This window comes from Etheostoma spectabile, chromosome 13, assembly GCF_008692095.1.
Source record: "Etheostoma spectabile isolate EspeVRDwgs_2016 chromosome 13, UIUC_Espe_1.0, whole genome shotgun sequence".
Classification (NCBI taxonomy): Eukaryota; Metazoa; Chordata; class Actinopteri; order Perciformes; family Percidae; genus Etheostoma; species Etheostoma spectabile.
In genome coordinates this window covers 27,386,190-27,399,315 of record NC_045745.1, presented here as the reverse complement: position 1 = coordinate 27,399,315, position 13,126 = coordinate 27,386,190, and the positions used below count along the sequence as shown (strand labels likewise).

Here is a 13,126-nt window from a genome sequence, read left to right as displayed (position 1 = left end):
GGGGGAATATTACTAATACAAAGTGTCACAAATATAATTTCCATCTACATCTCGCTACATGGTCACATGACCCAAAATGACCAGGTGCATGTGTGAGTCTGAGCAGCAGATGGCAGCAGAGACTGAGGAGTCAGACCAGCGGCTGGAACCTCTGGTCAGACCACACCGCAGCGCTGAGAGCAGCGGACATGAGGGGATGCTGACCTTTTCTTGAAGTTGTTCAAGTTTAAAAACAACCAAGTTTTCAATGTGACACCTCTGACCCATGGGCGTCAAATCCACATGTCTGGAAGTCTACTTTGTGGATTGCTGTGAGGCTAGGGATGGTCATGTGTTCTTAAATGTGGGGAGAAAACTTTTACACCCATGAGCTTTATTTGACTTGTGGACAGAGAAGGTATACACATAAAAGGAATTTGAAGTAGTTTCAATGCTTAGCTTAAAGTTAATGAATTAAAAGTACACTAATAAAATACACATATCTGTTATTTAACCATTTCTGTTAGGTCTGAAAATCTAATTCAGTCCACACTATGTTGTGTGGAGTCTTCATTTGTCTGAGGCTGTGTACTAAAATGTAAATGCACATAATACATAATACATAATGTACTTAGATTTTATTAAAGACGTAGCAGTGCCAGAAACATGTTTCCTCTATCCTATCTTCCTCTGGAAAGTGAGTTCGTCAAGCAGTCAACTTTTCTCCCAAAATTACACTGAATACAATGAAATACCTTTTCACAGTTAACTCGTTTTATCATTTGGTTTTACTGGTCTTTGGGGGTCGTGCGGCTGTTGCAGCAGAGGGTCTCAGATGCACCACTGGCATTCACAGGGACTGTAAATATTCTATGAACTGGGAGTGTCCTGCGATCCACCGTCCTATAATGCAGGGGAGCTTTACCACATCAGGTCGATAGAGAGCAGTGGAAGGGGATGTTGCAATGTAGAAAGTTTCTCACTATGCTTTAAAGATTCACTGAAACCTTGGAAGATTAGTTTTAATTTACCTGCTGTGGTATTCACCTGCTGTGTGGAAGTGTCATACCCACACCCCGTTACTCTCTTTCTCTCGCCTCCTCTCTCTCTGCAGTGCATATCTGTGCGCAAATGTCTACGCACGTTTCACGGCTCCGAGAAAGACAAAGAAAAACAGTCAATGGTCTGTGGTGTAGCTCCACGTCTCTGTGATTAAGGCTCAAACTCAGAGGAAAACACATCAGAACATTTTAGAGTTTTCGCAGCAGCCTGAGTGGCTTTTTTTTTTTTTTTTTTTTTTTTTTTTTTTTACATCCATATTGCGCAAAGAATCGCGAACATCAGGGGCGCACAGGTGGGTGCGCTCTCCAAGGTGCCAACAGATCTGTCTGCGCATCTCCACCGCTCCCATTAAACTGGCAATTCACACACAACTGGACCAAAATCCACTGTTCAGCTCACACCAACCCTCGGCTTCGCCGTGACCCGTCGTTCCGCGGTGTTTGATTAGTGAAGGGAGGATGGATTTGTATGCACAGTAGTCTTGGGAGGAGAGGAGGGGACATGGGCGGGGCTGAGGCGCTTCTCAGTTCCCCTGCATGCTTAGCGGGGCAGCAGGGCTGGAGAGACCTCCGGGGAGCACAGTCGCCAGTCCAGCACGGAGACCCGCCTGGCCAAAAAACCGCGCCTCACACTTGCCAGGATTCCCAAATATTCCTGAAAAATATACCTGCTATTTATGGCATGTGGCTTGTAACTTTACTCCTGCTGTACTCTCTCCAAGAAGGTAAGGAAAAAATGAAATGCTGGAAATATTTCAATTCCTGTGCACTGGGTGCTGGAGTGTGTTTAAGTTGAATGAAAAGTGATAAATCATGGGAACCTTAATTGATCTGAGGCGGTGAATGCTATGCGTGGCTTGTGCTCTGATGTATCATCGGATGCCCTGTGATGAGGAATTGATTAAAATGATTCTTTAAATGAAAATGTATAAACCTGCTGGAGCTGAACTGTTGGAAATATTGTGAAAGTAAAGGCGTAAAGTGTTTTCTTTTTTACCTGAAGTGTTTTGTGGTTTTATGCAGCGGCCTCAGACGATGCTGATGGCACGGATTGTTTTCGCATTACCAACTCCAGTTATGAATATGTAAAATGGCTGAATAGGGAGAATGAGGTGCAAATACAGGGAGGGTGAGAGAGAAATGAAAACATGTATCGGCCTGCAATTATAGCAATTGATTAGCAATTTTAGAACAAATTCATTCAAAATGTAACAGTCCTGTAAAGTTGTAATGGGAATTATTGGGATTTTTGATATCTTGATGCTCTCATTGTGTAGCCTTTGCTAATTACAGCTGTTTCCATGGACTATTTGGCACAAGCTCTCGATTGCACAGAGATGCTCTCAATTTCTTAAGATGATAATTTTAGTTTTTTTTAATTCCTTTTCTTTGCGATGACAAATTGTTGCCATTTCAGACTGGATGCCAAATCAAAGGGCCCCTTTTTTTCCACAACGGCCTTATTAGTTTAATAGATCTACTCCTACATAAAGGCCATAATTGGTGCATTCAGATTTGCCCTCCTTATTTAATTCATTTGGTCTCCTCATTTTTTTTCTCCTTTTGTTTTATTGTGTTTATAGAAAAGGTGGTTTATTTGTTTAAATGGATTATTCCGTGTTCGGTATATGCAGCAAATCTCTTACCATCCTGCAAAGTTGATCTTCTGCTATTACAGTGCATTAGAATAATCCTAAACAAATCTGCGTCGAAAATAACAGACATTTAACACTATCTCCACATGAGAGCATTTTCTAGGCCTTTGTCTAGCCTGCCTGTTTGGAGCCATGTTTACATATTGTTTTGGCCTGAGAGAGTGTGCCTTTATTTGGCAAAAAGTCTGGGGTATGGTGGATTGGCTGAAAAGAGGGCCATGGCTGTTCTCCATACAAACGAGGTGATTCAAATAGGACATTAGCTACATTTGCCATTTCAAGTTCTGGCATTTTCTCACATTTGTTTTCAAATGTCCGCGAATATCAATTAGAAATGAGTTAAATATGTGCTGCCTGTGTTTGTTGTCCATGTTGTGGTTTCCCTCAACTCTCTTAAATTCAGTTTCCCAAATGTTTGCTATTGATTTAAAGCAATCGTTCACCTTAAAAGATGGGATTTTAGAGCTTCTCTGTGGTATGCGGCTATGCGGAATCATATTAATATGCGCACATTTATTTCACCTAATCAGAAACTCCAGGGGCGTGGGTGCAGATTATAGACTTGCCCGGTCATGTTCCTCACTAATAGCGCACCTGGACCCCGCAGACGTGTTCGCGCGTGTGCCAGCGCGTGCGTCACTGCTCGTGTTTCTGTGTGTGTGTGTGTGTGTGTGTGTGTGTGTGTTGGCGGGTGCGCGGAGGAGGGGAAGTGGCGGGGACATCCCTCTTGGTTTTGTTGATAAATAGCGGACAGTTTTGGATGTCATTTCTCCAGAAGATAAACTGGGCGTCCACTACATGATTCTTTAAATATATTTTGAATATAAAAAATGTTGCTAAATATGTCAGAGACATTCAGGTTTAGGGGGGTAATTAGGATGTAGGCTAATGAACGGATCTTTGAAAAGATGCGTGGAGGGTAACAGTTAACCAATTAGAGCACAATGCCTATCATTTTTCTTTAGTGATTTCAAATATTATACCTGATTAAAGGATTTTATTGTGATTTTTAATAGGACATTTCAAAACAAAAACGGTGTGTTTTCTTCTATACCTCATCATTTTCATTGAAATTCACAGACCGTATTTGCTGTAACTGCGGATTAATTAGCAGCGGATAAAACCCCCTTTAACATACAGGCCTGCTGTAGGCCTAACTCTGAATGTAATATAGAATGTAAAAAAGAAGGAAAAAAAGGATTTGTGTAAAATTCAAACAATATAACTTAAATTTTAATTTGACGTGTGCATAGCAATAAGGTGATCATTCACCCTGGCACACTCATGTCCTCTCACAGCTCGCCCGCTACAAATAGAAATATGCAAAATCCCCCCCCCCCCCTTCCCTCCCCAGTCCAATTCCCTGCGCTGCCTTTGCAAGGCTGCACAATTAAAGCTGCAATCCGAGCTATAGGCACTACTCAATGATAGAGTGTGGTCCACAGGGGTGCCAATCATTACTCAGGCAGGGCTCAGGCCAACATTTACCATTTTACCAGCTCAAACCCGGCATTATTTAATTTTACAAAAACATCTTAAAGAGGGTTAAAGCAGAAATACCAAGCTCTCTGTGTGATTTTGGCTGTAATTTGCTCCTTTCAGGGGTTATGCAGTACTTTATTCTGATTCTTTTAATTTCAAATGAGGGAACTGTGCTCCAACAAAAGTATGAAATATAAAAAATATCTTTGAACAGACTGTTGCTATAGCCATTTAAAAAAATACCAAGGTCTGATAATTAATCAAACAACTTGACTCACATCCCCTACACTTTTCACTTTAAAAAAACAGCAGTTACATTTAATGTAACACCATAAAATGTCAGTTAATCTTCACAAATTAACAAGTCACAAAATTAAAAAAGAAAAGAAATCTGCAACTAATTTTGATCAATGTTGTTGCCTTATGGTGGGCAAAGTGACAGCAGAGAAGCGGCGCTCATTGGACTTCCCAGCCCACCAATAGGATGTCACAGCTCTGTCGCTGGCATTCCTGCTCTCCCATTCGTCCTTACATTTCTTCTAAATCCCAACGAGATTATGAATAAGAACTAATCAGTTAAAACAACATTAACGACAACAAAAAGATGCAAATGAACACCGTCGACAGTGAGACATTTTTTTCCCAGCGAGAACTGCTAAATTGAGCCAGACCTCCTCCAAATTTTATTGGATGCCGGGGCTGCACATTTTCAGGAGGGTGCGTTCAGCAAATGTCAAATCTCTGAAGCAAGTAGTTGTTTTTGTTGGATCTCTCTCTCTATCTCCATCTCTCTCTCCATCTCTCCCTCCCTTCACTGCTTCCTCTCGCAGTAACTCCCCTCCCTCTCTCTCCCTCATCACTAGGCAGAATTAAAGGTTGGGGGAGGGGCAGTTTATGCAGACTGTGCTGGGACTTGTGATCCACAGATTTGATATTCACATTAAGAGAGAAACTGGCTGCTTTGATGTAAGGGGGAGCAGGTCCCGGGGGACTGCTGAAGTAGCACACTTTTTTTTTTTTTACTGACACAGCACAGGCCAGGGGGGGTGGGGTGGGGGTGTTAGTGGTGGTGGTGGTGGGTGGGGTGGGGAGCAGATTGTTGGGGACAGGGTGTAAAGAAAGACAGTAGGTGGGGAGCAGCGATGCCCCTTTGTTGATTAGATGTAACCCCAACAACCTTCCCCCCTACTTCTCCACCCACCGACCACCTACTTACGCCAGACCCCTGAGGATTATCCATAAGCTTACACCTATCTTCTTCCCCCTGCATACCAACAATATTCAATTCACACCCCTTATTACAGTGTGTCTCCTCCCACTTCCTCATCTGCTGCCGTTTCCCCGCACGTTTCAAACCTCTCATCAAAAACACAACTTTTGGTCTCAAAATCACCTGAAGGGATGAATGACAGAGAGGCGGCAGGACAGGAAAGGGGGCGAAATGAAGCAGTTTCCAAAATAGCAAACACTGGAAGAGAGGAGAGAGAGGTTTTTGACAGTTCACATGACTGAAGTGTATGTCTTATATCTGTTAAGTTGAATCCTTTTGACCTTAACCACGTTTCCTATCTCCAATAAGGAGGAAATGGTGTGAAAATGATTTTACCAAGAATTGCCAAGACGGAGATGGGTGAGAGAAGAAGAAGATGTGGAGGTATTATGCCTCTGGTTGGGCACAGGGCGCTCTGGATGTGAGAATGTGAAACATTGGGGGTTCTGGGGTTTGTTTACCTCTTTATCACAATACAGTTGTGAGCAGTGTGTGTGTGTGTGTGTGCGTGTGTGCATACACTTCTGTGCACACTCACATCTTGGAGAGGCGTAGATCAGCTGCATTATGCATGATGAAACCTTGCATAGGTTATGACTTCTGCCTCTCTGACATACATATTCATGCATGGCTCTCTGGCAGGATGTATAAAATAGTGGCTGCGACTCTGACAGCCTAAGCTTTGGCTCCAGCACTATGCAGGGAGGGCTGGTTCTTTCTCAGGTGCTGTGTCTGAACGAGGTTGCCTCCTCGGTGCAGGTGATCTGCAGCAGCAACATCAGCAACACAGGAACTCCTACTACAGCTTTGGTCAACACTGCTATCAGGGCACTGACTGTCCACATGTTGCTGGGGTTGGAGCTTTTGGGATATGCATCCCTGAGAAAAGGGGTGTCACCGAAATCAACAGCACCATGTGGGTCGGATACAGTTGTCTCAAATTGTTAAAGCACACTTGCAGATTGCGTTGTCTTTCTATTATTTCAATCAAAATAGAATAACGTAGAGCTGAAACAATTAGGTAATTAATATTTGTCAACTATTTTGAGGATTGATTAATCGTTTCAGCTTTACATTCTCTGCTTCCAGCTTCTCTTATGGGAGGATTTGCCACTTCTCTTCTCCATTTTCTAACATTTTAAGGTTTAAATGATTGATCACTTAGCCTAATTAAAAAGAAATTGACAAATGAATTGATAATGAAAATACATTGGGATATACAGGCCAAGAATATTGTGGAAATGCAAGCTGACGGACCTTTAGGACATGGACAATAAAGATGGGATAGTTTTTAATGTTATTAGTTATTTAGTTAATTTGGAATAACCAATGAGTTGATAACAAGACTTGAGTTTATGTTAAATTAAAATGGCCCATTGCCAAAACTTAAAAGAACTAGGAAATGTAACTTTAAAATGTTTCTAAAACTGTGTAATTTTCCATATGAGGATCATAAAATGACCTGTAACAGCAAACAAAACTGACAGTGAAAAGAGCGCCATTTTGTAGCCTATAGTTTTTATTGATGCCTTTGCCCGGGTCCGATTTTTCAGAGCACACATTCCCAGTCACACTCATATATTAGTCTACTATTTTCAAGTAAGCCTGCTTGTGTAGTGCACTATGTAAATCTAAGTTATGTGTTGGTTGCTAAAACAAAACTCTCAATGCGTTGGCTCGTGACACAGTGACACAGTGACACAGTGACAGTGATAACGTTACCTGGTTTAGCTCACGATTAGGACTGAGACGGTATGGATTCTTATTATACCGTGGTTGAAAAGCAAGAAATTCCGGCGGTATACCGCACCTCCCGCACGAGTTAGAGCTAGAATTGGCAGGGTGCCTTAAGTGAGTGACGTCAGTGACCGTGTCGTCACGCAAGGAGATCGAGCGGTAACAGCAGAGTAGGCCTAATGTAAGGGTGCCGCTGCGAGAAAAAGGTTCGCAAAATTTGAGGTAAAGTGAGTTAAAAGTGAACAATAAAACAACAAGCTAGAGTTTCTCAAGACACGGTGGCTTTATCTGTTGTCAACACTGCCGGTAAAGTGAACGGCGTAACCCCTGAAAAAACATCGGCTTAAACCTTAGCTAGTCTACCAGATATGTTGCAGCCCGCGGGCAGCCCGTCTAGCGGCAGAGCAAGCAGAGAGGGCGACTCGGATGTTCGCTAACGTGTCTGCTCTACCAATATAAGCCGCTCAGTTTTAGGCTACAAAACGTGCATGCAGGCCGAAATTCAACTGTGCCGTTTCATTGGGATAAAGCTGTAAACAGAAGGACACTCCGCTAGCTGCTAGGCTAATGTGCAATGATAAACACTGCAGCTGTGACGTTAATGTGTCTGAGGCCGGAGAAACGTCTTTGCCTTCCCTTCCGTGAATGTTGTTGTGTCATGGAACATTGCCCTCCCCAACTCGCCAAAGGTCAGATTTGCTCCATCTTTTGATACTTTTTGTGTAAAAAAAAAACTTTAAATACATGTAAGACACAATGTCATCAGACACATCCCTGTCAGTAGAATCTATGAACCAATGTCATTAAACACAACGTGGCCGTGCGCACGTGCAGGCCAATGCTTTGAGACGCGGTAGGCGTCACGTGACCGCGGTAAAGCGGTAACCGTCCCAGCCCTACTCAGGATACATCCAAAGTAGGCAAAGTTATGCAAAAATTATGCAAAACTTCAAATGTAACATATTACACTACCGCTTTTGTCCAAATTGGCCGCTGGAATCAACACAAACTGAAAGTTACATATAGCCACGCTGACTGTAACAACCTAACGTTTGATCTGTTCATTGGCTAAACATTACCTGAGCTGGTACCTCAGGGAAATAGTTCTCTATTCCATCAAACTTCATAATTCTTGGTCATAATTGCTCAATTTGATCATGGCGGTGTGTTTGAGGTATAATATCCAAGGGGTTCAACTTTATGAACATGAAATGCTGTGTTAAGGGTTAGTGCAACTGGCCCAACTTGAATTTTGACATTCACATTTCGGTACTTTTTCATTTGGATTCAGCCACAACAAATATATGTTTACCATGCAGTCTCTTTCGTTTACCTCACCGTTGGTGCATGTGGCATTTTGATTTCTTGCCATACAGGCCGTCTACGCAGGTTAGCACAGTTGGTGTGTAATGTTTTGACTGTTGGTCTTACATGGAGTGGAAAGTCCACCAGCCTGGCACAAACCAGGACTGTGCCAGTTGAGTTTTGGAGCACATTCAGTGTGATGCGCTGATGTTGCTGTGCCTGACCACACCTAACCAAAAAGCAAACTGGCTTGGCCACCGCTGGCATGTCAGGCATTTCAAGCATTACACTCTATTTCTTTTACAAAACTTTACAAACTGTAGGTTAAACACACCAAAATGAAAATTTCTGTCTGTATGTTAACAGCATAGAGGTGAACATACAGACAGTTTAAACATATTTGCGCACTTCAGCAGTTTATTTTTGCAACTTTCAAATATTTGAGACAGTGTGACAGAATGTGAGGTTTGGTGACTTGAAGTTTCTAAATTTAGATTGTTCAGTGGGTCACTGTTGTTAGGCTAAATTGTTAAGTTGTTCTTGTTTCAGTCACAGCTTCCAAGTGCCAGTGCCACCATGGCAACCTACTCTGTCTCCTCTCAGTGTGACTGAGCGCTGAGAGCTGCTTTTGGAGTGTGTATGTGTTTATGTGTATGCATGTGTGTGTGTGTGTGTGTGTGTCGGGTGAGTGCATGTGTGGTTCGCCTGGTTTTGACAGGCTCTGAGTGGTGGGAGTTTGCTCTGATCCCCTTTCTATTCCACTTCCTACTCCATCAGTCCCAGTGCTCCCCAGCCCCCCCAGTGCCCGGGCCCCCAGGCCATATAATCTACTGTATGAGAGGCTCTCCTGCTGCCCAGCCCCCTCAAGCTCTCAGGGTGACCCCCTCACTCTTCCACTTTAGTCCTGTCCCCCCATTGGGAGATTATAGATATTGCAATCTTTAATATGGGCTTTATGCTCAGGGGCCATTATCAGTAATCTGCAGAGGGGAGGGAGACTGACCTGGTTTTTGCAGCCCACCACTGGACTGCCAGACACATTTTCAAATACCATCTGTAACATTCTGCCCAGCTTTATCAATCTCTAGTCTACTATGGAGAGTAGCACTTCTTTGAAAGGAAGCTGGAATTATTAACAAACCCTCATGCATGAAAGTGATCGCTATGATATTTGATCTGGTGCACTGAGCTTAGTGCCAGCACAGTGAAACTGTTGATGGTAGTGATTGATTCTGTTAATGTTTTTTTTTTTTCCTGTTTACATCACCCATGGCTTAAACCTGTGTGTGGTTGTGTTTGGTTTTAATACTCCAGAAGGTCATATCAGATTGTGATTCTCTGCATCACAACATCACAAAGTTAATACTCCTTGTTCACACTGATGGTTCTGATTTTCACAACTATTTTGGGTATTGTGCTTCGTGTACCTGTGAAAACCTAATAACAGTGTGAGCAGTGGGGATATATCTCTCTCATCCCGTTCACTGAATCCAACGGCATGCTTTCATGATTATTCAAAAAGATGTGTCAAAGCTTCTTGAACAAGACCATCATTTAGCTAGTACAGCACAACACCAATTAAAGTGAGTTTAACAATTAGCTGGCGTTATTATGAATTTGGTGAAAAGATGATCTGGACCACAGGGGATTAAGAACCTTTTTGACTTAAAAAAACAAAACAACTAATCAATAAGTCAATCAACAGAAAAACTATTTTGAAGATCAATTCATCGTTCTCAAGCAAAAATGCTAAATATCAGTTGTTTTCTGGACCAAAATGATTAATAATGTATCAAAATGTATCCGCTGTTACTGTTTTAACATATTTTGTGTTATCCATTTTGCAGTCTCATATCTAGATCTTTTTTAACGATATCTTTTCACGACATTTTTAAATAAAGTTAAGTCCCAGACCTTCATTTTTTTTATGTCAGTTTTTACAAAAGGTTACCAGGGTAGAAGAAGTTTTGAAATAAGGAGTATTAGTAAGGATTATGTAGAAAATAGAACTCTAAATTATTAAATATTTTGAAATTTAATCAATCAAAAATGCCAAACTTGTTGATTCTACCACTGATACTTTTGTATTTATTTTTAAGCAATAAATAGTGACATTGTTTTGGAGATTCTATAATTCCATAAGTATTATTTAATAGGAAAGAAATCAATCTAAAATCAATTTGATCCATTTTGTAAAAAAGACAAACACACAGTCATCCCATTTGGATCCACATCCAGCTCTTACAGTATCTGTTGGTATCTTCCATGACTTTCTGTGCTGAGCTGAACATACATGTGGTGGCGCGTGGTGTGTATGAGATGATATAATGTAGAAGCAGTGATGGTTAACATCCACATCTGTCCATCATCAACTTACCCCATCCCCGTCCCCCCCGCACAAACACAAACTCTTCTTTCTCTTCTAATCTTTCCTATTACGACCCCAAATTTACTAGACTGCCCCCTCTTCCTTTCCTCTTCTCACTCTCCTTTCTCAGCTGGAGCTGTATGTGTTTAATCTGAGTGCCAATGAAGAACATTTGTGTGTGTGTGTGTGAGTGTGTGTGTGCATGTGTGAGTGTGTGTTAAATATGTAAGGAGATTAAATAGACTTAAATCTCTGCGTCTGGCATAGAAATTCCAATCACATAACCTATCATCGAGTTCCCTCTCTCTGTCTTTAGTTGTGTATGTGTGCACACACTGTACGGAGGTAACAGGCTCCTCCCTCCGATCCATCTAAACCATCACAGGCTTTAGCCCAAATCCCTGGCTTTCTGAATCACATGACTGATGTTTGCAGCTGGACATTTGACATATATTTGTTATGATTATTTTGCAACACATTTGAAGGGCATTCCCACTCTGTCCATTTTATTGTCCATTAATGTGATGCCAATTGCTTTGAGTGAGTGGCAGTGGAATCCTGTTAGCTTGTATGTGTGTGTTTACACAGTGTATACGGCACGGTGCTTATCGTTTGCCTCTCACCTCTACCACGACCTGTTCGGTGATGTGTTGTCTGTTTGCCCCTGCAGTACACAGTGAGGATGTGGGCTCCACCAGGCTGTACTTTGTGAATGCCTCCCTGCAGAGGGTAACCTACTCCAGCTCGGTGGGGGTGTCCCTGCCCTGTCCAGCAGGGGGCACCCCCAGTGCCATTCTGCGCTGGTACCTGGCCACCGGCGACGACATCTACGACGTGCCCCACATCCGCCACGTGCACGCCAATGGCACCCTACAGCTGTACCCCTTCTCGCCCTCGGCCTACAACAGCTACATCCACGACAACGACTACTTCTGCACTGCCGAAAACCAAGCCGGCAAGATCCGCAGCCCCAACATCCGCATCAAAGCTGGTGAGTTGGGACCACAGTCGGGATAAGGGCATGAGCCTGAGAGCAAAGCAAGACTGAAAGGTCTGAAAGATTGAGATGGAAAAAAGGACAGTTATGGATCAAAACGCCAAAGTGAGACATAACATGATGAGGAATGGAGCAAAGAGAGACAGTTGTGAAAGCATAAAGTAGAGCAGATGTGATTGGCAGCTGCAAAAAGCCCTACCCACACACAGAATCACCTGCCCTAAAATAGCCCGTCTCGACCTGAACACAGATTGACCTAGAACACAGTCTACAGAGAGAACATCTGCATCACATACTATACCCGGCCTCGGCCTTCGCTCACACCTATTTGACTGAGCTGGTAATGAACCACTGCATTTTATACCGACATAACCCCTTCAGCTCCATCTACAGCATGGCACCATCTGGTAGGATGAAATGCAAAACACAACCCCTACATTACTTGAAGTTAAGTAGCAACTCCAATGTGGTACATTTTAAATGATATAACCAGATCAGAAAAGGAGGATAAAGTATGGCTATAGGTTGTATCACATGACCAGATCATACTCATTGACACTCCTTTTTTTAAAAGGTTGGCACAATAAAGGCCATCAGGAAATTGACGGCCACTTTAATATTTTTCGAGGAATCCTTTTTAAAGCTTTGCGAGGTGAGAAAAGTAATTCAACACCAAGTGATAAGGATGTCGGTTCTAAGTGTCAGTGACCTTATCACCGCCTTTTACAGCTATGCGCTTACTCAGCTAAAACAGGGACATTTTAATTCAGAACATTTTTATAAATATACTGTTACTGTACTTAAAAATACACATCTTTTCAGTAAATATATTAAAAAATATATTGTTTAATTTTTATGTAGACATGAGTGAGAATAAAGTCTCAACTGATAAACACTATTAGATATTATAGGTAGTCTATTTTTAGACATTTTGACCAAAAACTGCCTCTGTTGCCATCATATTCATTTTCTGTCCTCCTCCCCCCTGCTCCCTCGTTCTTCAAATTGTCCTCTTGTGCAGACTAAATATAGCCACAGCACACTTCTTTAATTATCTCTCATTAACAAACCTAATTGGTGCTTTCCATTGATTGGACTGTGTGAGGCTGCTTTAATAAGCCAGACCTCATCTAAAGTAAAATAGTACGTCTGGGGGTTTGGGTCTCTACCGCTCTAGAACCAGCAGAGAGATACTTCACCAAACAGTTACATCAAACCGCAGCTGGAACAAAGCCGCAGCTGGATGTTAGTTACACTGCATCTATTGTGTCC

At 42.3% G+C, this 13,126-nt stretch overlaps 1 protein-coding gene across 3 annotated transcripts in view; it reads left to right on the top strand.

The window, feature by feature from the left end:
• Nucleotides 1–1,265: 1,265 nt before the first annotated feature.
• LOC116700585 (Down syndrome cell adhesion molecule-like protein 1 homolog) overlaps nucleotides 1,266–13,126 on the top strand; it is a gene marked incomplete at its 5' end in the record, with an annotated part of 54,215 nt that continues 42,354 nt past the window's right edge. For all 3 annotated transcript variants that reach the window (XR_004334687.1, XM_032533899.1, XM_032533898.1), the window contains 2 exon segments: nucleotides 1,266–1,765; nucleotides 11,528–11,848. Coding sequence is in view for 2 of the 3 variants with exons in the window: in XM_032533899.1 (XP_032389790.1) it covers nucleotides 1,510–1,765; nucleotides 11,528–11,848 (577 nt within the window).